The sequence below is a fragment of the Theropithecus gelada genome, chromosome 1, assembly GCF_003255815.1.
Source record: "Theropithecus gelada isolate Dixy chromosome 1, Tgel_1.0, whole genome shotgun sequence".
Classification (NCBI taxonomy): domain Eukaryota; kingdom Metazoa; phylum Chordata; class Mammalia; order Primates; family Cercopithecidae; genus Theropithecus; species Theropithecus gelada.
This window is the reverse complement of record NC_037668.1, coordinates 49624394-49650877: the sequence shown is the minus strand read 5'-3', so window position 1 is coordinate 49650877 and position 26484 is coordinate 49624394. Positions and strand designations below refer to the sequence as shown.

General features: G+C 56.4%; 1 protein-coding gene across 1 annotated transcript in view; it reads left to right on the top strand.

The window, feature by feature from the left end:
- The window catches only part of WNT4 (Wnt family member 4), a 26693-nt gene extending 414 nt beyond the window's left edge, over positions 1–26279 (top strand). The window contains exons 2-6 of the mRNA XM_025395426.1: positions 11–138; positions 14219–14454; positions 22174–22305; positions 22397–22539; positions 23215–26279. Coding sequence (XP_025251211.1) covers positions 62–138; positions 14219–14454; positions 22174–22305; positions 22397–22539; positions 23215–23682 — 1056 coding nt within the window. The 5' untranslated portion in view covers positions 11–61 and the 3' untranslated portion in view covers positions 23683–26279. The remainder of the gene's footprint in view (positions 1–10; positions 139–14218; positions 14455–22173; positions 22306–22396; positions 22540–23214) is intronic.
- The last annotated feature ends 205 nt before the right edge of the window (positions 26280–26484 follow it).

The following is a 26484-nucleotide window of genomic DNA, read 5'->3' as shown; positions in this document are numbered from 1 at the left end:
CCGACGGGAGGCCCCCCGCGGCCGCAGCCGCTGCCCCGGGCCGGGCGCCCGCGGCGGCACCATGAGTCCCCGCTCGTGCCTGCGTTCGCTGCGCCTCCTCGTCTTCGCCGTCTTCTCAGCCGCCGCGAGCAACTGGCTGTAAGTCGGGCCGGGGCCGGGCGGGGCGAGGCGGGGCGGGGCAGGCCCCGGGGGCAGCGGCCGGTGCCAGGCGGCGCGGGGCAGCGGGCGCGGGGCAGCCCGGCAGGTGTCTCGGCCGCGGGACCGGAGGCTCGCTCGCTCAGCTGCCGCCGCCACTGCCCGAAAGTCCCTCTGCACACCCGGGGTCCCCTCCTGCCCGGGTCCGGCTCCCTGCTCAGAGGCGTCAGGGGTGGTGGCGGCGGCGTCCGCACCGGTAGGCGGCTCGGGGCGCTCGAGGGCGACAGGGGTGCGAGCGCGGGGCGGTGGCCCGGAAGGGGCGCCGGGCGCGGGGTGCAGTCCAGCCGGGCTGACAGGTCGCCGAGGAAGCCCATTGCAGGGAAGGGCTCTGGGACATAATAACAGGTTAATCCCGAGAAGTCCGGAGCGAGCTCCCCGCGCCGAGCTGCGCCGCGCTGCGGGCTGGGCTGGAGGCGTGCAGAGACCTGTTTCTGCTTGGGGGGCGGGAGCCGGAGATAGAAGGAAGGGACCAGGATGCCTGGTCTCCCAGGGCCCGGGGCTGGCGCCGGCGCTGGCCGGGCCTTGGTTTTTCCCTGGGGCAGGAAGAAACTCCGTCCAGACGTTAAAGAAGACAACGGCCCCCCACCTTCCCGTGTCTAGCCTAAGGAGGAGGGGTGGTAACCGCTGGTGACCTGTCTGTTTCTCCTTGACCGGGTTTGCGCTCAGGGCGCTCCCTGGGTAGGGGCGGAAGGTTTGCTGCGGGGAGGGAGACTAAAGGGATGAGCTCCAGTGAGTGGGTGGACAGGGAGCAAGAGGACCTGCACTCCTTTCATCCCCTCAGGGACGGTTCCCCATGCCCCGCACTTAACCCTGGCCCCAATTCCTCCTGCCCAGAGCTCTGCCACCATCCGCTGCGGGCAGCCAGTGGGGAGCCAAGCTCCAATATTGATCTGAAAAGCATGGGGTGGGAAGGGGGATCGCCAACAGTGTAGCTGGGGTTTCCATGGAGACAGGGAGAGAGGAAAAAATTCTCTCTGCATCAAGACCAAAGAACAAATATCTCTCATGAAATTGCCCCGAGTGTCCAATGGCTGTTGCTATGAGGTCATTGTGGCCAGCCAGAGCCCTCCAGGCTGGAAGGAGTGTGTTCGTTGGGGTCAGAGCCACCCAGGGCTTGGGGGACAGAGGTGATGTAGAATTCTCCCAGCTGTTCCGAGAGCAAACGACTCCAAGGCAGCCCGAAGTGGCTGCGGAGCTTTTGTTTTTCTTGGAGACTTAATTTGATTAACACTTCAGGAGCAGTGGCAGAGTGTACAGAAAGCAGGGCACTACCACCTTCTCCCACTGCCCCCCTGCAGGCCACCCCCTGAATGGAGCCTGGGTCGCAGAGCTGGGGAGGGAGCTGATTTGGACTTGGAGGACCCTGGGTGTCCCTGGAGCTGGTTCTTGAATGCATGGGTTCAGAGCCGGCATCTCCAAAACAGATCTGAGCATCAGGAGGAGCAAGAACTGGGTCTCACCTGCCCAGCACCGCCAAAGCCACAAAAAACAAAGAATAAAAAGTGGCAGTCCAAGCGTCTGGCCCAGGCCTGCATGGAAGACAGCTACATCTGCAGGGGGAAGTCCTTCAGGAGCATCTCATCTTTGACTCATTTTACAGATGAGGAAACTGAGGCCTAGGGAGGGGAAGCTACCTACCCAAATTCAGAGCTGAGAACTGAACCCAGGTGTTCTGACTCCCAGGCAGTGACCCTATACCCCCTTCCCTGAAGCTGTCCCAAAGTGGAGCCAGCATGGCCCGGTGGCATCACCACTCACCTTCACCCATGTCCACCCCCAAAATCCCAGCCGGGAAGGCAACCTCAGCTTTGGATCATGCAAACTGTGGGGAATTCCAACAACTCAGTTCTCCTGCCTGTGCCGTTGGGGGTGGGGTGAGGAGGGGCGGCCTAGGAGAAGAGAGGTTGGCAAACCTGTTCTCTGCAACGGTGATGGTTCAGGTTGCCACGAAGCAGGTCTCTGGATGACCCAGCTCGCTCCTGCTCCACCCCCGGCTTCAAGCCAAGGGTCTCTCTGCTCTGCCCAAGGCAAGAGGAACAACAGGCTTCCCAGGACCCTCCCAAACCAGAGAGGGTATGAAGACGACACTGGGCACATACCAAGGTTGGGTCCAATATTTATCAACCTCTATCGAACCATCAGCTGGCCAGGAATGGCAGCTCTGGGGGACATGGATGTCACAGCCTGGCCTCCCACAAGCCTGGAGTCTAGGTAGAAAGACATGATAAAACCACGACTGGGTGGAACGGGGCGCATGCTCTATGGCTGTGAGAGAAAAGAGCTGAGTGCGAGCCCGAGCAGGCACAGAGGGGGACTTGGTCTGAAGACTGTAGGATCATAACAATAATAATTATTATGATGACTCCCACAGCATGATCTAAATCCCAACGTTTCCATCCCATTACAGATGAGAAGATTGGGGATTGCAGAGGTAACTGCCCAAGTCACCCAGCTGGTAAATGCCAGAGGTGTCTGACTGAAAAGCTGCCTCTAGAAGGAAAAGCTTTGGGCAGGCAGGTGTCCATGCAGGCATGGTGGCTGGCACTGTGTCTTCTCAAGCGTGAGGTATGAGGAGGCCTGGCCCTGAGAGGATAGCTGACAGCACCTGCCGAGGAGCAAGGTCTAGGTTCCACTCACCTCCCAATACCCTGGAGTCAGGCTTCAGTCCAGGGTGGGTCTGCTGGCCAGTGGCGAGAGCCGGGGCTATCTGTTGTCTCAGAAGGGCGGGTGGCCTGGTGGGGAGGCCAGGTGTCCCGCTGCGTGCAGCTGTTGGGCAGGATGGAGCCTGGAGCTGGGAGGGCAGCCTGAGGCCTGGGCAGGCCCAGAGAAGCTGGGAGCTGTTGATTAGACTCTCTTGTCTGGCACCCGGAGGAGCCGGCTGACAGCTTGTGATGGCTCACACCACTGAGGGAGGGCCGGATGGATGAAGAGTCCCTGGGGGAAGGCTGGGGCTCTGCCCTTAAGGAGGCTACCCTGCCACAGACCTGAGCTCAGAAATGTTTCTGAATGTCCCCTCTTCCCTGCACTGAGGCTGTACTGGGAGTCAGGACACCTGGGTTCCAGTCCCAGCTCTGGGCCACATACTGGGTGGCCCCTTCCTCCCTCGGGGCCACAGTCCTCAGCAGATCGTTCTGAACCCCAGATGGAAGTGCTGGGGAGGGTTAGGGAATAAATAAGCTAAGGTCTGAGGATTGTGGATTTCTTAGAGGAGGGTAGTGGGGCTCTAGCAGAATCCCACGGGGGAGGGGAGGGAGCCCATGCTGCACTCGGAGGCAGGCCAGCGGCATGGCCAAGAAGTGGGTCTTTGAGATCCAACTGAGCTCTACCCTGCCCAGCTGAGTGACCTTTGACAGGTTACTTAACCTCTCTGAGCCTCGGGTTTCTCATCTGTAAAATGGAGCCCATTGATGCAAATGGTGCACGATGGTGGTTGGTAAGAAAGAGTGAACCCATACATGTGGCGAACTGGCAAGGGGCCAGGCACGTTGATGGAAATGGCAGCCATGGCAACTGCCGGAAGCAAGGGCTGCTGTCAGGGAGCTACAGGGCCGCGTCCTTATTGATAAGGGTGGTGGAGAAAACGGGCCTTCAGGTTGCTGCTCCCAAGCCCTGTTTATCCCAGTCTGTCCCACCCAGATCCACTGATTTAACACACATAGGATCTTAGGCTGCAACCCCCTTGCTCAACAAGGGCCCCCGCAGGAGCCTCCCAGAGTCAGGAAGACCTAGCCTGGCTCACAAGCCAATCATGTCGGGCAGAGGAATTGCTGCTGGGAGCACCTTTCAGTGCCCTGGGGGCAGTGAAGGACGCATCATGCTTTCCACTGGCTTTGAGTCCCCACTGGTGTGCAACTTCGGGCCAAGCTCCCCTGAGCCTGCTTGCCCAGGGGCCAGGGGGGCAGTTTATATCTCCCTTGGCCTTTGGTGGAGTGAAGCCCAACACTCTGGGCACAACTCCCTGGGGCAGGGATGGGGCAGAGCCAGCCCAGATGTGCAGTGCCAGCCACGCAGGTAAAGATGTGGCCCACCTCCTCCAGGAAGTGTCCCCCTGATTCCCAGCTTTTAAAGATCCCTCTCTCCCCTTAAATAGTCAAAAACCTGTCTCCTTAGAGCTCCTCCATGGCTCTGGGCAGTGAATTACAATCACAAACACCTTCCCAGTACTTTACAGTTCACACCAGGATTTCTCAACCTCCATATCACTGATATTTGGGACTGGATACGTCTTCTGTGTGGGTCTTTTCTGTGCATTGTGGGATATTTAGCAGCATCCCTGACCTTTACCGTCTAGATAGCCAGTAGCATCCCCCCAGGTGACAACATAAAATGTCTGCAGACTTTGCCAAATGTCCTCTGGGGGCGCAAAATCATTCCCCCAAGAATCGGTGGTTTACAAAGACCTTTCACAACCATTACCCTGTTTGAACCACACACCCTCCCCGCCATGCCTCACCACAACTACTTTCAGAGGAGAGGAGTGTAGATTACTTTCAGCCCTACTTCAGAGGCCCAGACGGGCGATGACTTTCCCAAGGTCATTCTGCAAATCAGAAGCAGGACTGGAACTGCTCTCCCATGTCCAGATTTTACAGCTTTCATCCCCCGCCTATAGAACCGTTTCGTATTATATATAACTCTAGTCTAATCGTGTGGTTTCTTTACTGCTTCTACAAGGTTATAAACATCTGGAGGCCGCAGCTGTGGCATAAACACCTCTGAATATCTCACAGTGCCTGGCACGTGCCTGCCGGGTACTAGGTGCTCAGCCAATCTTTGATGGATGAATGAAAGGCGGGCTTGTTCAGAGGGTTCTCAGCTGTTGTCCAATGGTAGCCCCTCTTCAAAGGCCTGCAGTAGGAGGAAGGTTCTGCTCCACTGCCCTGAGGCTCAGGTGATACTAAAAGGCACAGAAGTGGGTGGCAGGAAGTGTGACTGTTGGCCCCTAGATCTGCTGCTCTGCCCCTCACTCCTGGGCTGGAACAGACCCTGAGAGCCAGGCTGAGTGTTTCTCTGCCAGCACTGCAGCGCCCCAAGACCAGGCTGTGCCCGAGGGGGTGGCTCAGGCAGCAGTCACGACCCAGCTGTCTGCTATGGTTTGACTTTCTTCCCTCAACCCTGGATTAGCAATTGAGCAACGCAGCAAGCATCTGACAAGACAGTGCTCCCCAAACCTGTTGAAACTCGCTCAACTCAGGCCCTGTGGGTACACTCGGAAAGCTGAGCATTTGCACCAAGCCTCCTCTTGTTGCTGCCTCTGGGAAGAGGGGCTTGGGCTGAGCCTGTGGGGTGCAGATTGGCCAGGGAGCCATGGGTGGGGTGACAGCTGCCTGCCGTGGGCCCTCCCGTCACCCCTCCACTGCATGGAGCAGGCGCAGCTGCAGGCAGAGCTGCGACCCCAGGGTTGCTCTCCAGATTTCCACAGGAGTTGCCAGGTTTTATCTCTGAGTCCTGAACTGCATCTTCTGTGATTCAGCCAAACTCGGGACGGCTCGCTCCCTGCCGTGACCCCACCAGCTCCCCCTCCCCCATGTCCTGGCAAACTGAAACCAAACTGTGTTCTGAAAGTTCCCTGCCAAGTCAGACCCCGCAGAGGAGGGGACCTGGTCTGAGGAGAGAGCGGGAGGGAGGTGGGAGGAGGAAGGGATGCGTCCTCCAGGGGAGAGGAGCCTCGGACAGCTCATATGTATCTTCGGGGAGGCCCATTAGAACAGCGGGAATGCTGATAGGCCTGAGGGCCCTTCCCTGCGATGACTCTGAATGGTCCCTTCAGACCCTATTTCTCAATCTGTTCACACACAAGCCCTGAAATCCCAGGATTGGGCCCCAGAGACCCTTCCCCAAGTGCTGGAGACAGCAGAGTAGCCCCTTCTGGGTCAGGTGCCCAGCTGTTCCGGCAACCCAAGCTTCGAGGCATGAGAGTGAGGGGGTTCTTGGGGACTGTCTCAGCTCAACCCCTTTGGGGAGCCTTCCTGCCAGGGAGGGCCTGGGATGCCCCCATGCAAACATGTCGAGCGCTTCCCCACATCAGGCCCTGTGCTGGGCACTGAGGGCCATACAGCATGGCGGTGGTAGAACCAGGACTCCATCCCAGGTCTCCCAGAGCTGTCCCTGCAGCCACTGGCAGCTGCCCTGCAGCCCCGTACCCCTAGCCAGTTATTATCTGCTGGGGGCATGAGCCCCACCCTGGTGGGGGCAGGAGTGGGGGTTCAGCCACAGGCTTTCCCAGGACTGGACCTTTGGAAGGTATCCCCCAAGGCTGAGGAACTCACTAGAAACTGGGAGCCTCACTCCAGGAGGCCAGCACTGGCTCTGGACAGTTCGGCTGGGGTTTCACCTGGTCTCCTCTTTCCCCACCCCCAGGTTCTCTCAGCCCACCAGGGAGGACAGTTCAATGGGTCAGTGGCCATAGGACATGAAAGGTTATGGGGACATAGGTTGGGTGGGTCTAGCAAAGGAAGAGCTCTCTGCTGGCAAGTCGGGGGACAAGGTGAGGTCAGATCAGCCTTAAATTTGACACCCACTCCCCCGCAACAACACACCTGCCTCAGGGAGAGAAGGCAAGTTCTCACCTGGCAGAGCTCTGGGGCCATCCAGGCTCAGGTCCAACCGTCTACTTTGTGGCCCTGAGGCAGCCACCAGCTCCCTGGGAACACATACAGTGAGATGGGAAATGGGGTGGGGGGCTCCCAAACAGGAAGTGGGGGACATAGATCCCTCAAACAGGAAGTGGGGGACACAGAGCCCCCAGGAGTGAAATGCAGGGGGCTGGGGTGCCAGGATACTGGAAGTAATGAGAATTGGGAAACTAAGAGTCAGAAAATGAGGGCACTGAGGCTTCCAAGGATAGGAGATGGAGCAAGGGGTCCCAGGAGACAGGAAAGAGGGAAAGGGGCCCGAAGGTGCAGAGTGGTGTGCACTGGCAGTGGAGGCCTGGGTTCCAGGGGAGGCTGTTCTCTCTCTCCACCTGAGGAAATGCACCTGAGGCCAAGAGGACTTGGCCTGGGCCTTGACAGACCTAGGACCATGCTAAGGCTGAGGGGTGAAGGCAGCACCCACTGCCCTGCAAACCACCATGAGTGTCTCCAAAGCCTGCCCCTCCAGGGGTTTTGGACCAGTGGCAGCAGCTCTTCTGTGGCCCCAACAGCTACGGAGACCACAGGCCTCCACACTGTCCAGGCAGCCCCATAACCACCCAGACATCTGTCCCCACACCCCTTACTCCTGAACACAGCCCAGACACCTCGCTGTAGTTCAGAAAAGACATGGGGCTCTAGAAAGACCCATCAAGGGAAGAATCAGGCCTCCTCCCTCAGGTCACTGTCTGTTGACATGCCTCAGTACCCTGGATCATCTTTGGCTTAGGAGCCAGAGTGACCTGTCTTCAAATCCTGACCTCCCACTGCAGGCCGCACGGCCTCAAACATATGCTTCTCTGAGCTTCAGTTTCCTCATCTGCAAAACAGAGGGGAAGACACCTGTGTAGCCAGCCCTGTGCTGTTGCACTAAGGACATACTGAGGCATGTGACTATTGATTGCAGAACATAAATGAAGGTCCCATGCATCTACTCTGTTATGTCCACAAATGGTTTCCAAGTCCCCTTGACACTCCTGAGCTTGTCCTGCACACCACTGTCCCTGCCCTCACCCCAGTGTCCCAGCTCTTGATGTCCTAGCAGCACCATCCCCTCCACCCATCTCTCACACTCACCAGCCTCACAGGTTCTGACTGACGGTCGCCAGGAAACACATTCTCAAACCCTGCAGACTTCGTCTGGAGACTCTGTCAAAAGCCTGCCATTGAGATGGCTGCTGAGGTCATCCACTGTTCCCTGGGGGAGTGTGTCCCACCTCTCAGGCATGATCAGCTGAAAAAAAGACCAGGAACCCAGGCCTAAGAGGGCCAAGAGAGTCAAGCAAAGAAAACACACAAATGAGCGGAAGCCAGCACAGGTCTGGTCTGGGGTGCAGCAGAGGGGCGACCAGAGGAAATGGGAGAGGTAGTGGGAGGGGTGGTGATGGCACTGATGTCAGTGAGCATCTTGATGATGCTGCTAGAACAATGTTGCAGCAGGGACCAGCATCTCCTGCACACACATTTCATTCATTTAGGCCTCCTGCCTGCAGGAATCCCAGTCTTCCCACTTCACAGATGAACACAGTGAGGCTCAGAGGTGTTCACTAACTTGCCTCAAGCAACACAAAGATGAGATTTGGACCCAGGAGTTCCTGGTCCGTGTCCTTACTGCACTGCCTGCCATGCCAAAGGACAAGGGTCTCCAAGGCTAAGGCACTGTCAGGGGGAGGACAGCAGGATATCAAGACTATGGTTATAGAAACATTCAAAGATGGAAAAGTGAGTGGGGGGTATGGTTAGCATCTTGGGAAACCAGGCACCATCCCCCTAAGAACACAGTCCTGGATGGGGACTGTGGTCACTTTTGTCCCCACTGGCCCACATCCCCCAAGGCGGCTCTGTTCAGCAGCCACTCCGTTTTCTTCCGGCTCCCCCTCCCACCCCCTTGGTCTCCTTCCTCCCTGGTATCACAGGCACGACCGCTCCTGAGGAGGCTCTAAATGTGGCCCAGGCAGGCAGGGAGGCCAAAGGGAGGGGGCAGAGAGGCCTGCGCCGGCGTCCCAGCCCCCACCTGGACACCCGCAGGGCCGGGACCCACGACACTGGTCTGCTTGGCCTCCCAAACGCTCCAGCTATTTCCCGTCCCCTCTCCTCTTGACTCACAGCGTAAGAGCTGGGAGGAGTCGCAGAGGTGCAGATTTTCCTCTAGGAATTTGTATATTTTTTTTAAAAAGCAAGCAAACCTGGAAAAGCTTGGGACAAGCCCAGCTAATTTTAGTTTCTAATGAAAACAGCAGGTGGCTGAGAGGATCTGATCTCCCTGGCAGGGCAAGGGCCCTCCAGCCTTGCAGGCTGTAGGCACGGGCCGGGCTCAGGGAGGGCCTCCTGGGAGGAGCCTGCAGGACCTGCAGCCCCCGTTGGAGAAGATCAGGGCATGAGCTGGCTGGTAGCGGCAGCAGGGTCGGCCTGGGCTGGCGGGGTAACCTGATCAACGGCATGGCCATGGCTAGAGTCCTGGGTGGCCGGGGCAGCAGGTGGCAAATTGCTAAGCCTGTACTCCACGGTGGCAGGAAGGAACCTAAATTGGGGTAATGCAGCCAGGACAGGAGACGTCTCAGGGATGGCCAATGCCCTGCACAGCCTGGCCCAGCCCACCCATCATGCCCTGGCTCTCTGTCACCCCTAGAAAGGGCTGGTGCACTCCATGTTTGAGCCTGGTCCAACTCCAGGGTCAGCGGGTGGCACACGTGTCTCTGAGGTTGAACCACCCTAGGGCGCTGGAAGGGGATTCCTGAGGTGTCCAGGACGAATTAGGCCTCACCCTAATGGGTGTCCAGGCCCTCAGCAGATCAAAAGACCACAGCAGCCCCCACATTCCTCCCTCATCCTTATCTTCCCCATCCTGAGCACTCTGCCAGGAGGCAAGCAGAGGGAACCCCGTCAGGACAGAGCCCTACATCCCTGCTGCAGGCATTTATTAAACACCTTCTATGCACTGTGCTCTGTATGAGGCACCAAGGGCAGTATTAGCCCTCTCAGCAGGTAAATGGGGCATATCCACAGCCAGGTACAGAGGAAACAGAGTTGAGAATTAGGGCTGGGTTTGCACTGCAGCTCGCTGCTCTAGCTGTGGGACTTTGTGCAAGTTGCTTTGTCTCTGTAGCCTCAGTTTGCTCATCTGTAAAATGGGGCCAGATGCTAGCTAGATACTGAAACGGGCAAGCAGAAACATTGTGGATGAGAGCCTGTAATGCCTGGGGTTCTCACTCTCTAGAGCCGGTGCCCAGTTCCATTTCCAGCCCTGGCACCCAGCCCTGCCCGGGCGAGACCCTGTGGTCTGGGGGAACAGGGGTGGGGGTGGGGCTGGGCCTCGTGTGTATGGAAGGGGACAGCTGCTGTGCCAGATGAAGGCAGGGGCTGGGGGTGGGCACTGGTGCCAACGGAAGAGGTTGCTCAGCTCCTTCCTGGAAGCTGGCCCAGTGACTCACGGCCACGGCAGCCCAGCAGCTCACCCTAAGCCCCTGCGACTGTCATTCAGCCCTTGCTGCCTTCTGAGCCTGGGTGGGGGGATGCAGGTGGCTCCCCTGGTCCATCTCACTACTTATTCAATGGCAGAGACACATCTATCAGCCTGGCACGGGGCCAGTAGGCCCCTGAGGCCCAGCCACTCCCCACCCTGCCAGTAGAAGGAGGCTCACCTACTCTGACAGTGGGAAAGGCCATATGGACCCACCAGTTTACTGTACCCATGAGGAGACAGGCTCCAAGTATGGCAGGGACTTGCCCAAGGTCATGGTGGGTCAGAGGCTGCCCCCCCCCCGCCACCTCGCCCAGAGAACCCGTGCCCTTGGGTGCCTCCCTTGACCAGAGGCCAGGGCCCAGCACAGCCAGACGCAGCCTCCTTGGCTGCACGCTGTGGGAGCAGAGGCTGACTTGGGAATGGGCCAGCTCTGTGCCCCCACATGACAGAGCAAACAGGGCCCCCACCCTTTGCCAAGAGGCCAAGCCTGGGTCTGAGCAGGAAAGGATCCAACGTCAGGCTCAATTCCTTGTGCCCCGACCTAGGGACACCTGTGGCCACCTGAACGTGGACCTGGCCCACCGCCAGTAGCCAGGCTCTTGGCGCCCCCTGCAGGCCAAGAGCAACAGGTAGGACTAGCTCCACAGGCGACCCCTTGACTGGGCAGAGGCGGGAGAGCGCCCAGGCAGGGCTGAGAAGCCGGTGGGCCCTTCCCCTTCCAAATACAGCCTCTGCTGCGTCTCAGCCCCCTTCCTGCCCTTGTCTTCCCTCCAAGGGGCTCCAAGCTCCTGCCTGGGCCTTGTCAGGACACCACCAGTCTGTGCATCCCCTGGGAACCACCAAGTAGATAGGAAGGAGGGGCGGGGAGGCCCCTGGGAGACCAGGAATGTGGGGGGTGGGGAGGGGAGGCTGGCCGTCCTTGGCCTGATACCACCTACTTCGCACTTGCCCCATGCTGTGTACTTGCCCCCACAATTACCTGGCATCTAGGATGTACCCAGCTGACAGCCAGGTGCATCACACAGCAAATCACGGGCATTCCTCTCGGCAGCCCTCTGGGTGAGAACCGTTATCTCCATTTACAGATAAGGAAAACCAGGCTCAGGCTCCACAGCCACGGGAAAAGGAACATCTTGGGGATCAATGCCACAGTGAGGAGGGCAGTGGCATCCCTGAGTCAGAGCTCCCTATGGCTGAGAAGGAAACATCACCCATACTTACACAGACTGCTCTCGGGGCCAGCGCCTACCTGGCCTCCCAGCTGTATCTAAGGCACATTAAGTTAACCTCAGATGCCCACCAAACCCCGCTGGGACTGGGACTCAGGCACGTCCACTTTCAACAAACCCTGCACACGTTTCTGATGCACAGCCAGATTCAAGAACCGTCACTTGGTCCAACTCACATACTTGACAAATAAAATTTAGCTGCCACCTGCAAACCTCCAGGGATAGGGAGACAGCCCCCCAACTGCACCCTGGCTAGCATCTTTGGGTTGAATAAACCCAGCTCCCAGCAGCTTCTGGCCACGGTGTCAATTCTAGTCTTTGAGCCGCACAGAGAATACTGTCTCTGCCCAAGGCTGTGAAGCCAGGCAAACGCCAGGTTCAAGTCCTGCTCAACCTCACCGGCTGTATGGCCCTGCACATGAGGTAAATTACTTAAAATGTCTGTGCCTCAGTTTCCTCTTCTTTCAAGTGGGAGTTGGTTGGCTGAGAGGATTAAATGCAATAAAGTAAAGTACTTAGCCCAGTCCCAAGTTCCATAGAAGTTAGCTCTTCTTATCTTTAGAAAGAATTCCTGTAAATAGGACTTTCTGTTTGCTTTTCTATTTGGTCACCATTCATTCATTCCCTCATTCAACAAACGAATGGTGACTTCCTGCCTCATTGCCTCAGGCCAGTGTCAGGCCATCTCTCACACACAGATCCCTCTTGCTCCAGGCAGCAGTTCCTTCACTCAGACAGAACCAGTGCCCCCTTCTCTTATTACAGATGAGGAAACTGAGGCCCAGAGAGCAGTGACCTTCCCTTTATCCTTCTTCAAACAAGAAATTTGCGCAGCTTCCTTTATAAGATGCAACAGCTTCTTCACTGGCACCTCCAGAAGATCCCCAACCCTTGGGATACTCAGTGTGCTGGGCAAGCCCCTGCAGGAGGCCTGGCTCGCTGCAGAGTCTGGGGCAGCAGGAAACTCCAATCTGTGTGGCTGAGGCTGAAGGCAGAACCAGGCCCGGAACCTCCTTCTGGCATGGGAAGGCCCCCTCTCCATCTCTGGGGCCTCAGTGTGTCCACCTGTAAAACGAGGGGTCTGGGCCAGATCCCCTGTTGGGGAACATTGCTTAGGTGTGATTCTCTGCACTCTGTTGCTTCTCTAAGAACCTGGAAGGCAGCCCTGCCCTGGGAGGTGATCAGACGCATCTCCCACTCACCAGATGGGAAAGGGGGTCTTCCAGAGTCACCACTCAGCTCTCCTCTCCAGAGGCTGCCTCTTGTCCACCTACTATGTGCACTTGGCCCTGGCCAGAGACACTCAGGAGAAGGGTAGGGCAGGCTGAGGGGCAATGGTTAGAGCACAAACCTCTGGGGTGTCCAGACCCGAGCTCTAATTCAGGTCTGCCCTTAGAGCTGGGTGACCTTGAGCCAGTCGCTCCACCTCTCTGAACAAGATCTGACACTTAATAAGTGCTCAGTTAATGCATGTTTCCCTTCCCTCAAGAGCGGTTCAACTTCTCCCTCATAGGGCCCTTCCCCAGCTCTGCTCCAATCCCAGTGAGCACTTTTATGTCTTGCTTCAGGTCTCTTTGCCTCCTGACCCAGATCACAGAGTGTCTGTCCTTAGATGAGTTAGGGCCTCCCAGGCCCCTTCAATGCCACGAAGGAGGACAGGCAGGAGAAAGACCTATAGGTGTGAAGGGATTGGAAATTGAGCTCTCGCACTTGCTATCTGTGTCATCTTGGGCCTGTCACCCTCTTCATTTTAGAATCCATAAAATGGGCATAAGCATGATCACCTCATATATTTGGGGTGAGGATGCAACAGGGCGAAGTGCAGCCATGGTGCACGGCACCTAGTCGGTGACCTGTAACTGTGGTGCTCTCTCTCGTCCTCCACTGAAATGGAAACATTCACAGGCCCCCCTTCCCACATGTGCCTGGTCCCCGAGCACCTTCACAGAACTCCTCTCATTGAGATCATGATCCTCGCAATAACCCTCTGAGGAGCAGCCATCATTGCTCCATCTCCATAGAAACTCAAGGGGCAGAGGAGAGAGCATGCTGCACTTGGCTTTTGAACCCTCCATACAGCCGCCCACTCTCGCCACCACCACCCATATCCTGACCATCCCTAGACCTCTAGCCCATCACTGCCCTCATTGTCCCACCTCCAAAGGGTGGCAACAATGCCACTGGTCTCCATCTGGTGGTCCTAGGATGTGGCTGGCAGTGAGGAACTTGGTCTTGTGGCCAGAAGGTGGGCCAAGGATCACTGGGGTTCCTGCCTAGGGCAGGGAAAGAGAGACCCTGGGCAGACAGTGACTCCAGCCTCCTCGCTAGAGGGCATCTCGGCAAGGAATAGTGGGATCCCATAGCCAGGTCTGGGGTGACGTCCTGGCACAGACAGTGGCACAGGGGCCACCGGGGCAGGGAGGGATCCCATAGGGGCTCAATCAGCTTCACTCCCACTGCTGCTGCCTGCTTTGCCTAACTTGAGATAGAGGCCTTTTGTGGAAGACAGCATTTCCACTCCCTTGGTGCCCCTAGAGCTGGGCAGGAGGGCCTGTAACTGGATCAAGAGAGAAGTCAGTAGCCAGGCCCAGTCACTGGGATGAGTCAGTTCCCAGAGACCCAGGCTGGAGCACAGGCCTGGTCCTGGGCCGGGAAAGATGAGGAGGTGGGCTTTGCATCACATGCCACCCTCTCCCCAGGTACCTGGCCAAGCTATCGTCAGTGGGGAGCATCTCAGAGGAGGAGACGTGTGAGAAACTCAAGGGCCTGATCCAGAGGCAGGTGCAGATGTGCAAGCGGAACCTGGAAGTCATGGACTCGGTGCGTCGCGGTGCCCAACTGGCCATTGAGGAGTGCCAGTACCAGTTCCGGAACCGGCGCTGGAACTGCTCCACACTCGACTCCCTGCCCGTCTTCGGCAAGGTGGTGACGCAAGGTGAGGGAAGGGCGTGCAGGGCTGCAGAAGAGCCTGCAGTGCCAGGGCATGGGCCCAGCAGGAAATGAGATGCTTGTGAGCAACAGGGCTATTCCAGGTCATTTCTGAAGTAAAACCAACACAGGGCCCAAGTGAGGGCATAAAGGATGCAGAGCGTTGGGGGCCCAGGACAGGAGGATGATCCAGATGGGAGGCGCATGTGGGATGGGGGCCATCGGAAGATGGGCAGCACTGGGGCAGCACTGAGAAGCACGCCGTGTTTCCAGTGATGGCCTCCTGGAAGTGTAAGCAGGTAATGAAGGAAGAAACTGAGGCTGGGGCAGGGAACAGCACTGACTTGCCCAAGGTTCCTCAGAGGGAGAGGAGCAGTCAGGGCTTAGACCCGAGGCTCTGGATCCCTGGCCCGCTGCTCTTCCCACCCCAGCACTTGGCTTCCAGTATCTGGGCCCATCCCATTCCTTGGTACACCTGACCAACCTTATTGTGCACCTCCAGCACTGCCAGCCCTGAGATACAGGGATGTGCAGAAACAGAGGCACATGGAGGTTAAGTAACTTGCCCAAGGTCACAGAACTAGAAAGCGGCAGAGCCAGGACTCAACCCCAGGCAGTCCCGCTACCAGGTCTGTGGTCTTACCCTCAACGAGGAAACGCTGTGATCAAGGGGCCAGGGGAGACTGTGGGAGCACAGAGGGGACACCACCCCTCGCTGGGGCTGGGATGCTCAGGGAAGGCTTTTCCGAGGAGACTAGCCCTCAGCTGAGACCAGAAATGTGAGATGGCATTAAGCCAAAGACAGGGGGGCCAGGGCATAGAGAATGGTCTATGGAACTGGAAGTCTCCTCCGGAGGTCGCCAGCCAAGCTCCTGCCCTCGAGGAAGTTCTCTAAACTATGGGCCCCTTTTTCTACTTCCTGAGCATGAAACTGACACTTCCGAGTCACTAACCATCGACAGGGCCCTTTGACTTGCTCAGGCAGCAGGAAGGGGTTGCCTGGGCCAACCCTTCTCCTGGCACCTGTGGTCCTGGACGGCCGGGGCTGCTGGGCTTGTGGCAAACCATTTGGATGTTGCTGGAAACCAACTGTGATAGAAATTTGGAAGCTGTTCTCCTAAGAGCTGGCAGGGGCCAAAAAGGCATGATCTCGCTTGGCATTGCTGAACATCACTGCTCTGGAAAAGCAACAGAGACCCAGTGAGCCTAGCCTGGCAGTGGAGGATCTCCCAGGATGACAGTGCTGCCTCCAGGCAGGAAGGGCTGCCTGGTCGATGGGGCCCCAGAACCAGCCTCAAACAGCAGCTCATGAGCCTGGGAAGCCCTTGGACAGAGTAGGTGTGTCTTAGACAGATTGGTGGATAGACTGGCAGCGTTTCATATGGCAGGCTGTCACCCTCTCCCACTCCTCCCTTTGCACATGCAACATCCTCTACCCCAAACACCCAAGCCCCCTTCTTGAGGGCTCAGCAGTTCCCTCCTCCACGACACCTTCTCAGCTCTTCCCTCTGGGCTCCAAAGCTCTTTGTTCTTCCTGTGGGATTTTTTTTGAATCATAATTTCAAACTTACAGAAGAGTTGCAAAAGTAGGACAAGGAACTCCTATATCCTCTTCACTTGATTCACCAACCGCTTACATTTTCACCCATTTGCTTTGTTATTCTCTATTTCTATATATACACACACCTTTTTATCCACATCATTTGTGTTCACGCTGCTTCTAGCACACCTTTTAGACTGAAATGCTTATCTCCTCACCCGACTCCACTCCCCCATCACTAGGACTCGGACCCTTCGAAGGCAAGGGTCATGGCTCATTGACCTGTTTCTTGGCACATGGCAAAGCCTGGCATAGAGGAGACAGTTAGTGGATGTCATCTAATGACAGAAAGCAGGTCGGGGGAAAGGAATCAAAGAGGGAAGGAAGGGGGTAGCCTGGGCCAGTGCTGGCCTGAAGTCATCGTGGGTACTCGGGACCCTGTGAGAAGCCCTCCTTACCTTTGGGGGAGGAACCAAGGGGGTACCCAGCACTGGCTCAGCAAGTTCTGAGGGACGCTGAGATTCCTACTAGGCCTGGGTGGTACCTGCTCTGGACTAAAGTCTGAGTGGTAGAGTCGAATGTCCAGCCCCCTTTGGAGAGGGACATGTCAAGGTGCCGAGACTAGGCCAGTCACACCTGGCAGGTACCAGTCGCACTTGGAGAAGGAGGCTGAGCTCTGCCCACGCATCAGACTCCTCCTTTTTGCATTTGTGGTTTTCTTCCCTAGTAAAATTCCTCTTGGAAACTTCTTAATTTGTCTCCAATGACTAAGAGGAAAAGGGGCTTGTCCCTCCTGAGGTCCGAGAGTGAAGCACTGCTCTCAGAAGGTCCAGGGACTGGCTGGTGAGGCAGATGAAGGAAGGGTGAGGCCGAGGATGGCCTGGGACAAGTGCCTGCGCTCCCCTGAGCATCTGTGTCCTTGCCTGGCAACAAGGCCACACGCAGGCCCACCTCATGAGGCTGTCACGAAGATACAGTGGCCTCACGCATGGGAAGCACTTCGTGTAGACACACCTCCCGTCACCAGCTCCTGTCATCTACAGCAGCCCGTGTAAGCGGGCCTCACTCACATGCCCAGCTTTCAGGACCGGGGGCGTGGCCAGAGCCTGCATACATGAGCCACCTGGCTGGGTCATGGCGTCAGACGTGGAAGACAAAGCTAGCAGGCCAGACCAGACCCACCCCAGGGTCTGAGAGGAGAGAAGGAGCCCCCATTTGTTGAGGGCCTGTGGTGTGCTATTACATCAGGTCATTCTCGTGACACTCTGAGTTTATAGTGCTGTTCTCCGACATCACAGGTGAGAAAGGAGACTTGGCAAGCAGAGGGCGGTAACACCCCCAGCCCTGGGCCTGCCAACTCTTGGCTGGGAGATTCTGGGCAAGGTCTATGCCCTCTCTAAATCCCAGTGTCCTCCTTGACCACCCCAGGACCAGCCTCCTAGGATTCCCGTGAAGATCAGAGAGATGATGCCTAGGAAGGGCTAACTGACCCCCACATGGCTCAGGGGTGGGGGGGCTCTCCCACTGCCAGCACTGCCCCAGGTCTCACAGCCTCCCCTGCTCCTGGCCTGGAGGCAAGATGGACAGTGAAATAATCATGAACAATGAGGGAGGTATGTAATTTGGGGCAAAACTGTGTGTTCTAGGCTGAACATCTACCAAAAATTTGGTAATGTAGCTGGCATAGCTGGGAGGGCGGGGATTGGTGGTTCTTGGCTGAGCAGGTATTCAGGGCTAGATGAGGGATGGCCTCTGTGTTTTAGTCACTACTTTATCCCAAGCCCTAGAACAGGACTTGCACATAATAGGTAACCAACAAATATTAAAATATTAAATGAGCAGGACCTGCATATAATAGGCAACTGATAAATATTGAATGAATTGTTAAATACTGAACTGATAAATATCAAATAAACCAATAAATATCGAATGAACCAACGGGTGTGAGGGTGGGAGGGAGGCCATAGCACCAGGCAAAGGTGTGCCTGGGCAGGGTAGGAGAGGCAGGAAAGGCAGTAACAACAACCCTTCTCCTGCTGTCCTCCATTTGTAGACAGCACTGGGCCTCCTCTGCCTCTACTGTGTCTTATTCTATGACCTTGAGCAAATCCCTATCCTGAGATGAGGGACTTGATGAATTCTAAGGCCCCCTCAGGGTCTGACTGCTGTGGCTGGGAGGCCATGTGGTGCCCTGGCCATCGCAAAGTGAGGGTCCAAACCCAGGCCTGTCTGTCCATTCCCCATGTCTAAACCATCTAGGACACCTTCCTGACTGTGGCACCACCTGGACCTAAGAAGTAAATGCTCTGTGGTCTTGGGTGTCCCTCACTAGAACCTGTGCTCTCACCTTTGTCCTCAATGTTGGCATCACACTGGACCCAATGATGGGGAGAACATTTTTTTCTCCTGGGTTACCTCTGTGACCCAGCCTTTTGATGCTATAAGTTACAGAAGATCTGGGGAGGAGGTACCCCCGAGATACTCCCACACTGGGAAAGCCTTGAGGCTGCAGTGGCCAGACACACACAAGACAATTAGAAGATAAAGCTTGGGACATCCTGATTCTGACCACATGGGGCAGGGAGGCAGAGAGGTGCAAAGTCTGGCCTGCCGGGGTGGCATTATTACCCTTATGTTAGAGTTGAGAACACTCAACTCAGGAAGGCTCAGAAAGAAAGGCCACACTGCTAGTAAGAATGCAATACAACTTTGGCTCTGAAACCTTCGCTCTTTCCCTGATCCTGTATTGTCTCTTACATCTAAAGGGGCTTCCTGGAGCTGGTTTCAAGAAAAGGTGGGTTTTTGCACATCCAAGAGAGTAAAGGAAGCTGGAAAGGCAGACTGGGCAGGGATAGAGGTTGGAGAACGGGGGATAAGGTTATCCTGGGAGACAGTGCCTATCCTGCCCCACCTCCCCAGGACTCCAGCTGGGCCTCACCTCTACCAAGATACCTGCCCTGGCACCCGGGGGATCAGCAAGCCTATGGCTTCATTGCCAGTCCAACTCAGCCTTAGCCAGTTCTCCAAACACTCCTAACTACTTCCTTCTCCCGTATCTGGGAAAGACTTCACAAGTGATATGCTATGAAGGGCACAGGCGTTGAGTCTGACAAGCCTTGGTTCCAATCCCCACTTGGCCATTTACTGCCTGAGGGAGCCAGGGCAAGACACCAAGCCTCACCTTTTCTTCTATAGAGCAGAGCTGTAGAGAGCTCATTGCTAAGGCTGTCATGAGCCTTAGACAGCACATAGCAGGCCCTCAGAAAGAGTGGCTGTTAGTGGATTTACAGGTTAACTGAATTCCCAGCCCCAAGCAGCCTTAGCACCTTGGGAAAGGTGGCATTGAGGCTGGACCCAGAGGACACACAGTATTTAGACCTGTGACATCAGGGGCCAGGGGTGCTCTAGGAATAAGAAACAGCAGGAAGAAATGAGCTGGGTGTGGGAAGGGGCAAATGGCTGTATGAAAATGGAAGTCACCATAGAGTTCTGCCTTACCCTGGCCCCTGGCCCAGGAAAGGACAAGGCAAGGATTGCCTTCCTCCCTCAAAAAGTCCCTGGCCAAGGAGCAGGATCTGCCACCTTGCTAGGGAAGCTCTGCTGCTACCCACCCAGGTGGACTACCGTTCTTTCTCTATGTCTGAGTGGCCCCTGGGGAGAGTGCTCTGCCAGGTCCTCCTCAAGTGAGCAGGGCTCCAGCCTGGGCACCTGGGCAGAGGTGAGGAACTGGGAAGGGCCACCACCCTGGAGTCCAAGGGCTGGAAGCCAGAACCAGGTAGAGAAGGCTGGAGGAGCTGCCATCAGCTTTAGAGGCACAGATGCTTGCCTACATCTTCCAGGCTTTCTGGGGCCTGCTGTGCTGAGCCCAGAGGCCAGCTGCTCACCGTCCCCCAGTAAAGAACCCACAGAGGGAACTGGGCTTGTCCTACAGCATGTGAAGTTTGGGGTGGACCTAAGGAAGCCCTTCTTGGCTCCATATGTGGGAGGTGGAATCAACTGCATGTGTATTCCCAGGGGCTCAGGGCCTCTGGGAGGCAGAATAATGTCAAGTTTGAAAGCTCTGGAGTCTGGCTGCCTGGGTTCAAATTCTAACTCCACCACTTCCTGGCTGGGTATTGTTGGACAAGTTGCTTTACCACTCAGTGCCTCAGTTTCTCCATCTGTCAAAGATGGATGAAAAGTATCTACTTCTTAGGGTTGTTGGGACAAGTATATAACACATGTGAAGTGCTTAGACAGAGCCCAGCACATGGTAAACCGTCTCTAAGCCTTAGGTCGTTAATCTTCCTTCCAGAATCTCTTCCTTCAGGCCCAGTCCTGAGATGAGAAAACAGTGTTCTTGTTCCCAAAGCCAGGGCAAAAGGAACCTGGGAGTCTCAGTGGATGAATGTTGGTTTGGGGAATGAGGCAGAGGTCTCTCTGAGCAACCTCCCTGGGGGCCCTGCACCCCAGGGACCCCCAGTACACAGGGGAGATCAGCCTGGGGCTGGGGTTGGGCCGGGGTGGCCTGCGAGCCAAGACCAGCAGAGGAGGAAGGACCATGCGAGGCCAGGCTGAGGCGACCCGCCAGTCTCGTCAGCCAGCCCCGTCTCCTGCTTTGACTTCCCTTCCCCCTTGGTCTTTGGGGCAAAGATTTGTGCTGGTTCAGGCCTGGAAATACCAGAAATACCAGAAACTGAAGTCGTCTCTCTTTGGGCGGCCACAGCATAAAACCAACCAACATGATCCTGCTATTAACCTCGATTAACTTGGAGAAGACTCTGTCTCAGGCTGTCGAGGCTCCATTGCTCCAGCCAAGCCCCCCAATGCTGGCCCAAAATGGCCAAGCCAGGGTGGAGGGTGGGCAGTGGAGAGTGGGTGGTGGGCACTATCGCCAGCTCAAGGGCCGAACCAAGAACAGGGCGTCCTGAGTGGTTGGGGACTGAGCTGCCTCCCACCCCAGTGCTCGGCCTCTACAGCCTCTGTCCACAGACACGGGCACAGAGAAGGTGATTGTTTCCATCTGACCACGGTGACTGCTCCCTGGGGCAGCCGAGAGCACAGGCCTGGGTGTCACAGAGGTAACTGCCAACCATGGGGCCAAAGCCTGCCCCCTCCACTCCTGTGGACACAGACACTCCGACAAGAGACAGAAGGACAGTTACAGCATACAGAGGCCCTCCTCACAGGGCCCAGGAGGGGAGCATGGTCTGCTGTCTGGTCACACACCCAGCCGGCCATGCATACTCCAGCTCGCACACTGCCCCCCACCTCCAGAAAGAGAGTCCACAACAGCTACACCCCCGAGGCACAGTTCTTAGGAGGATAAAAACATCCATTCAGGCAGGGGACGAGGGCCGAGGGCCGGCACCAAAATAGAATCACTGAGAAGTCATGGGGCAGAGGCGGTTAGACGTGTGCTTGAGTCTTGGTTCTGTGGCTCTCTGGCTGGGTGACTGGGACCAAATCCCTTCCCCGGCTGATCCTCCATTTCTCCATCTATAAAATGGGGGACAATGAAGCCCCCAGTGGTGGAGGGCTTATGCGTAATAGGTATCTCCTAATTAGCCACAATAGGGGTTAGGGGTTACGTAGAAGCTGTTGTTATTACGGTTTACTCTAAGGAAGCAAGACATTTTCAGAAACAGGCCCAGTCTCAGAGGAAGGGGCAAGATCACAAGGTAGGGTGACTCCAGTGGGGCCAGCTGGGGAACAGGCCAGAAAAGGAAGCCAGACCTGAGTTTATAGTCCAGGCCTTCTTCCTACCTGCAGCCTTGGCAAGCCAGTTCACCTCTCCCAGCCTGTCTGGTCTTCATAAACCTTCACAAACCTTCTGGGGAGGGAGTGAGAACAGCTTCCCACAGGAGCTGGGAACATAGGCTCTGAAGCCAGACTGTCTGCTGGCTCAGTGACCTCAGAAAAGCCCCCAAGACTCTGTTAAAATGGAGATGGTAACAGTCCTTGCCTTCTGGGGTGGTTGTGAGGATGACAGGATCTGCCTGTGTGAAAAGCCCTAAGCCATGCTCTGGTAAAGGAAGCAGATTCAGCTATTGGTGTGATAAGAACAAGCACCTTCCTGATTTCTGCCGTCTTGCTCCCTTCTGGCCTCCAGCAAGCAGGAGGCCCCATATGCCCCTCCCCCTCTACAAAGGAGGGTGCAGGGAGGAGCCCTGGGACCCAGCCCTGCCCTCCGTCTGCCTCCCACAGGGACTCGGGAGGCGGCCTTCGTGTACGCCATCTCTTCGGCAGGTGTGGCCTTTGCAGTGACGCGGGCGTGCAGCAGTGGGGAGCTGGAGAAGTGTGGCTGTGACCGGACGGTGCACGGGGTCAGCCCACAGGGTAGGTGCAGGAGGTGGTCAGAGTGGGAGGGCAGGGGGCATGACCTTGGCCCTCACTCACCACAACCCTCTCTGTGCCCACCACACCCCAGGCTTCCAGTGGTCAGGATGCTCTGACAACATCGCCTACGGTGTGGCCTTCTCACAGTCGTTTGTGGATGTGCGGGAGAGAAGCAAGGGGGCCTCGTCCAGCAGAGCCCTCATGAACCTCCACAACAATGAGGCCGGCAGGAAGGTAGTATGGTGCTACCAAAAGCGGGGTAGGGATAGCGTGCGCAGGGCCTCACATACTCTCCCACCCACATGGCCACTCAGAAAACATTTGTGCAGGCTCTCACCAGCACCTGGCACCTCTGTAGGCCAGTGGGGTTCAGGACAGGCCAGGTGGGGGTGCAGACAGGCGGGCAGGTGTTACAGAGTAAGTGACCCCCTCCATACATATGGCCCCCCACACACATACATGTGTGTCCATCCCTGTCTCTCATACACATTGACTCCCCAAAAGAGCAGCAGAGCTAGGATGTGAACCTTTCTCCCCATCACCATGAAGATCGTGTGCCTATAACGCCACCTGCCTTCTGGATGCCTACTCCCCAAGGTTCCTACAGAAGTTAAATGCAGCAGTGTTCTCCCTACCCAGCACCTGTCACTCACTGTTGATAGGACACCACCCTTAGTGCTTCTCTTTCATCAACTCCCAGTGCCCCAAGTGCAGGGACAGTACCTTGTTCACCTGTCACAACACTGCTTAGCAGCCCAGTACCGCATAATTCGTAAGAGGAGGTACAACAGCAAATCTGACTGCAGCGTCGGCCCCAGGGCACCAACAGTCCGCTGTCAGCCTCCAGGGCCCCTCCCCGCCTCCCCTTGCCATCTCCTGATGGCCCCTCTCCCCTACCCTCTCCCACAGGCCATCCTGACACACATGCGGGTGGAATGCAAGTGCCACGGGGTGTCAGGCTCCTGTGAGGTAAAGACGTGCTGGCGAGCCGTGCCGCCCTTCCGCCAGGTGGGTCACGCACTGAAGGAGAAGTTTGATGGTGCCACTGAGGTGGAGCCACGCCGCGTGGGCTCCTCCAGGGCACTGGTGCCACGCAATGCACAGTTCAAGCCGCACACAGATGAGGACCTGGTGTACTTGGAGCCCAGCCCCGACTTCTGCGAGCAGGACATGCGCAGCGGCGTGCTGGGCACGAGGGGCCGCACATGCAACAAGACGTCCAAGGCCATCGACGGCTGTGAGCTGCTGTGCTGTGGCCGCGGCTTCCACACGGCGCAGGTGGAGCTGGCTGAACGCTGCAGCTGCAAATTCCACTGGTGCTGCTTCGTCAAGTGCCGGCAGTGCCAGCGGCTCGTGGAGTTGCACACGTGCCGATGACCGCCTGCCTAGCCCTGCGCCAGCAACCACCTAGTGGCCCAGGGAAGGCCGATAATTTAAACAGTCTCCCACCACCTACCCCAAGAGATACTGGTTGTATTTTTTGTTTTGGTTTGGTTTTTGGGTCCTCATGTTATTTATTGCCAGAACCAGGCAGGCAACCCCAAGGGAACCAACCAGGGCCTCCCCAAAGCCTGGGCCTTTGTGGCTGCCACTGACCAAAGGGACCTTGCTCGTGCCTCTGGCTGCCCATATGTGGCTGCCACTGACCACTCAGTTGTTATCTGTGTCCATTTTTCTACTTGCAGACTTAAGGTGGAGTAACAAGGAGTATTACCACCACATGGCTACTGACCGTGTCATCGGGGAAGAGGGGGCCTTATGGCAGGGAAAATAGGTACCGTCTTGATGGAAGTCACACCCTCTGGAAAAAAGAACTCTCAACTCTCCAGCACACATACACATGGACTCCTGGCAGCTTGAGCCTAGAAGCCATGTCTCTCAAATGCCCTGAGAAAGGGAACAAGCAGATACCAGGTCAAGGGCAGGAGGTTCATTTCAGCCCTCACATGGACAGCTAGAGGTTCAATCTCTGTGGGTCCTTCCAGGCAAAAGGAGGGAGGTGAGAGCAAGAGAAGGCTGAAGTCCCACCCTAGAGCCCAGCCTGCCCCCTGGACGGAGGAAACTTAACCACTCCCCAGACCCACCTAAGCAGGCATATAGGCTGCCATCCTGGACCAGGGATCCTGGCTGTGCTTTTGCAGTCATGCCCCTGAGTCACCTTTCACAGTGCTGTTCCTCCATGAAACTGAAAAAGGAAACCACACACACACACACACACGCGCACATGTGCAAGAGAGAGGGAGGAAAGGGCTGTGCAATAAAGTCCTCTGCCATTATCTTACTCAACACAATTTATTGGGCAAATACTACGTGTTCTAGGCCCTGTACGGACCATCTCACTTGATGGCCTCAACAGTCCTGGGAAGCAGACAAAACAGGAATGCTAATGCCCATCTGACAGCAGAGAGGGCAATGCTCACCAGACCTCACAGCAAGCTTGATGGAGAGGTAGGGCCAGAAGAGTCCTCCAGCCAAGCCTCCTCCTTGGTTCTTGTACCCTAAGGCACATAAACTGCAGGTCTTCTTGGGTCTGAGCCTGGGGCGGGGAGTTCTGGCTGGAGGAAAAGGGGCAGGGAAGCAGCAGGAGTCAAAGATCACAGGCTGAGCTGGAGTCCACATGGTTCCTGAGGGCAGAACAGGCTCTGAGGAAAGATGTGAACAGCTGGAAGGTTGACAGGTCTCAGCAGTGTGGCGCACCCATCCCCAGCGTATCTGGGTCCCTGGGGTCCCAGGTACCATGGTTACTGCAAGATTTCCCAAGAGACAGCACCAGCAACCTGGGCCTGACCCTGTGCAACCGCCAAACCATCAGGAGCCCCGCCCAGGCTTGTGAGCAGGACATGCACGAAGCAAGACCTTGCCCCTGACCCAACTGCTTCTCAGATGGGCTTCCAATCACCAGAGGAAGTTGCTGTCAGCCCAGTTTCCAGACTGCCCCCACATTGGGGCTCTAAGTTTCAGGTCTGAGATCTTATGCTCTGTGATCCCCCATTTGGGGTTCCCAGACTCCAAGCTCCTGACTCCTGTGTTCAGTGGCTGAATTCAACATCCGAGATTTGGAATATGGGCTCCAGCCTGCAGAAACTCCTCTCCAGGCATTATGGTTTGTGCCTCCTAGTGTTGGCTCCCTCATGAAAAGAGGGTCAACACCCTTGGCCCCCAGCCAAGATCTCTGCTCAGTGTCCACACAAGGAGGAAGCCAAAACCAAGTGAGGTGCTGGAGCCACATTCAAACGTGGGGATAATCTTGGAGCAGGCCAGCTCTGATGTGGATGAAAGCTGAGCCAACTGTCGCCACAGCTGCCCAGCTGGGTCCACTGCTCCTCTGGCTGGCTGTTCAGCTGTCCACTAAGCCCAGGAAAAATACTATCCCTCACTAGCAGAGGCCAGACCCAGTGAGAGGGAACAGTGAGGACCCCTCCCCTCCCAGAGACAAGAGCTGAGCCACTCTCCCCATGCAGAGAACAGTGGGTCCAGGTTGGATGCTGGTATGATGGGAACTGCCCTTTTCACCTGCCAGGGAGTTCCTAAAGCTGATGTTCCTGGGGTTCTGAAGGTTGCAACCTAGTTAATCAGACCAGATTCTAGGGACCACTACCCAGGCCGACCACCGCCAGTGCTGCAGAGCTCAAAGAAATCCACAGCCACAGGAAAAGGAGCTTCTTTGGACATGCCCAGCTCCAAACTGTCCCGGGGGAACTGGCACAGCCTTACATAGCCCACCCCCTCTTGGCCTCACTGTGGCCTGGAAATTGGCCAGAAGGTCCACATCCTGCCCAAACCACTCTCCTCTCATCCCAAGGCAAAGGTGATGCCCTGAGGCCTAGGGCTGGATAAACCCCAGCTCTGGATGCTGCTAACCCACTCTGCTGCCCCACCCCATCCTCCAATTTTTATACTAGGCTCTTTGCCATTGTGACGTCCCCATGACATAGTCTGATGCACGATAAAACAATTATTTCTTTATCTTGCAATTGTGACAGTGACTTTTTTTATAGAATAGGGAGAAGAGACTTGGAGAAGGTCATGGGAATAGCAGATAAATAGTAGCAAATTCTATATATAGGGGCCCTTTTGCCTTCTTAATAGGTGGTTTGAGGGCCACAAGAACCCACCTGCATGCTTTCTGAAACTTCACTGCTCACAAAGGCTTCTTCATGTGCGTTTCACTGGGTCATG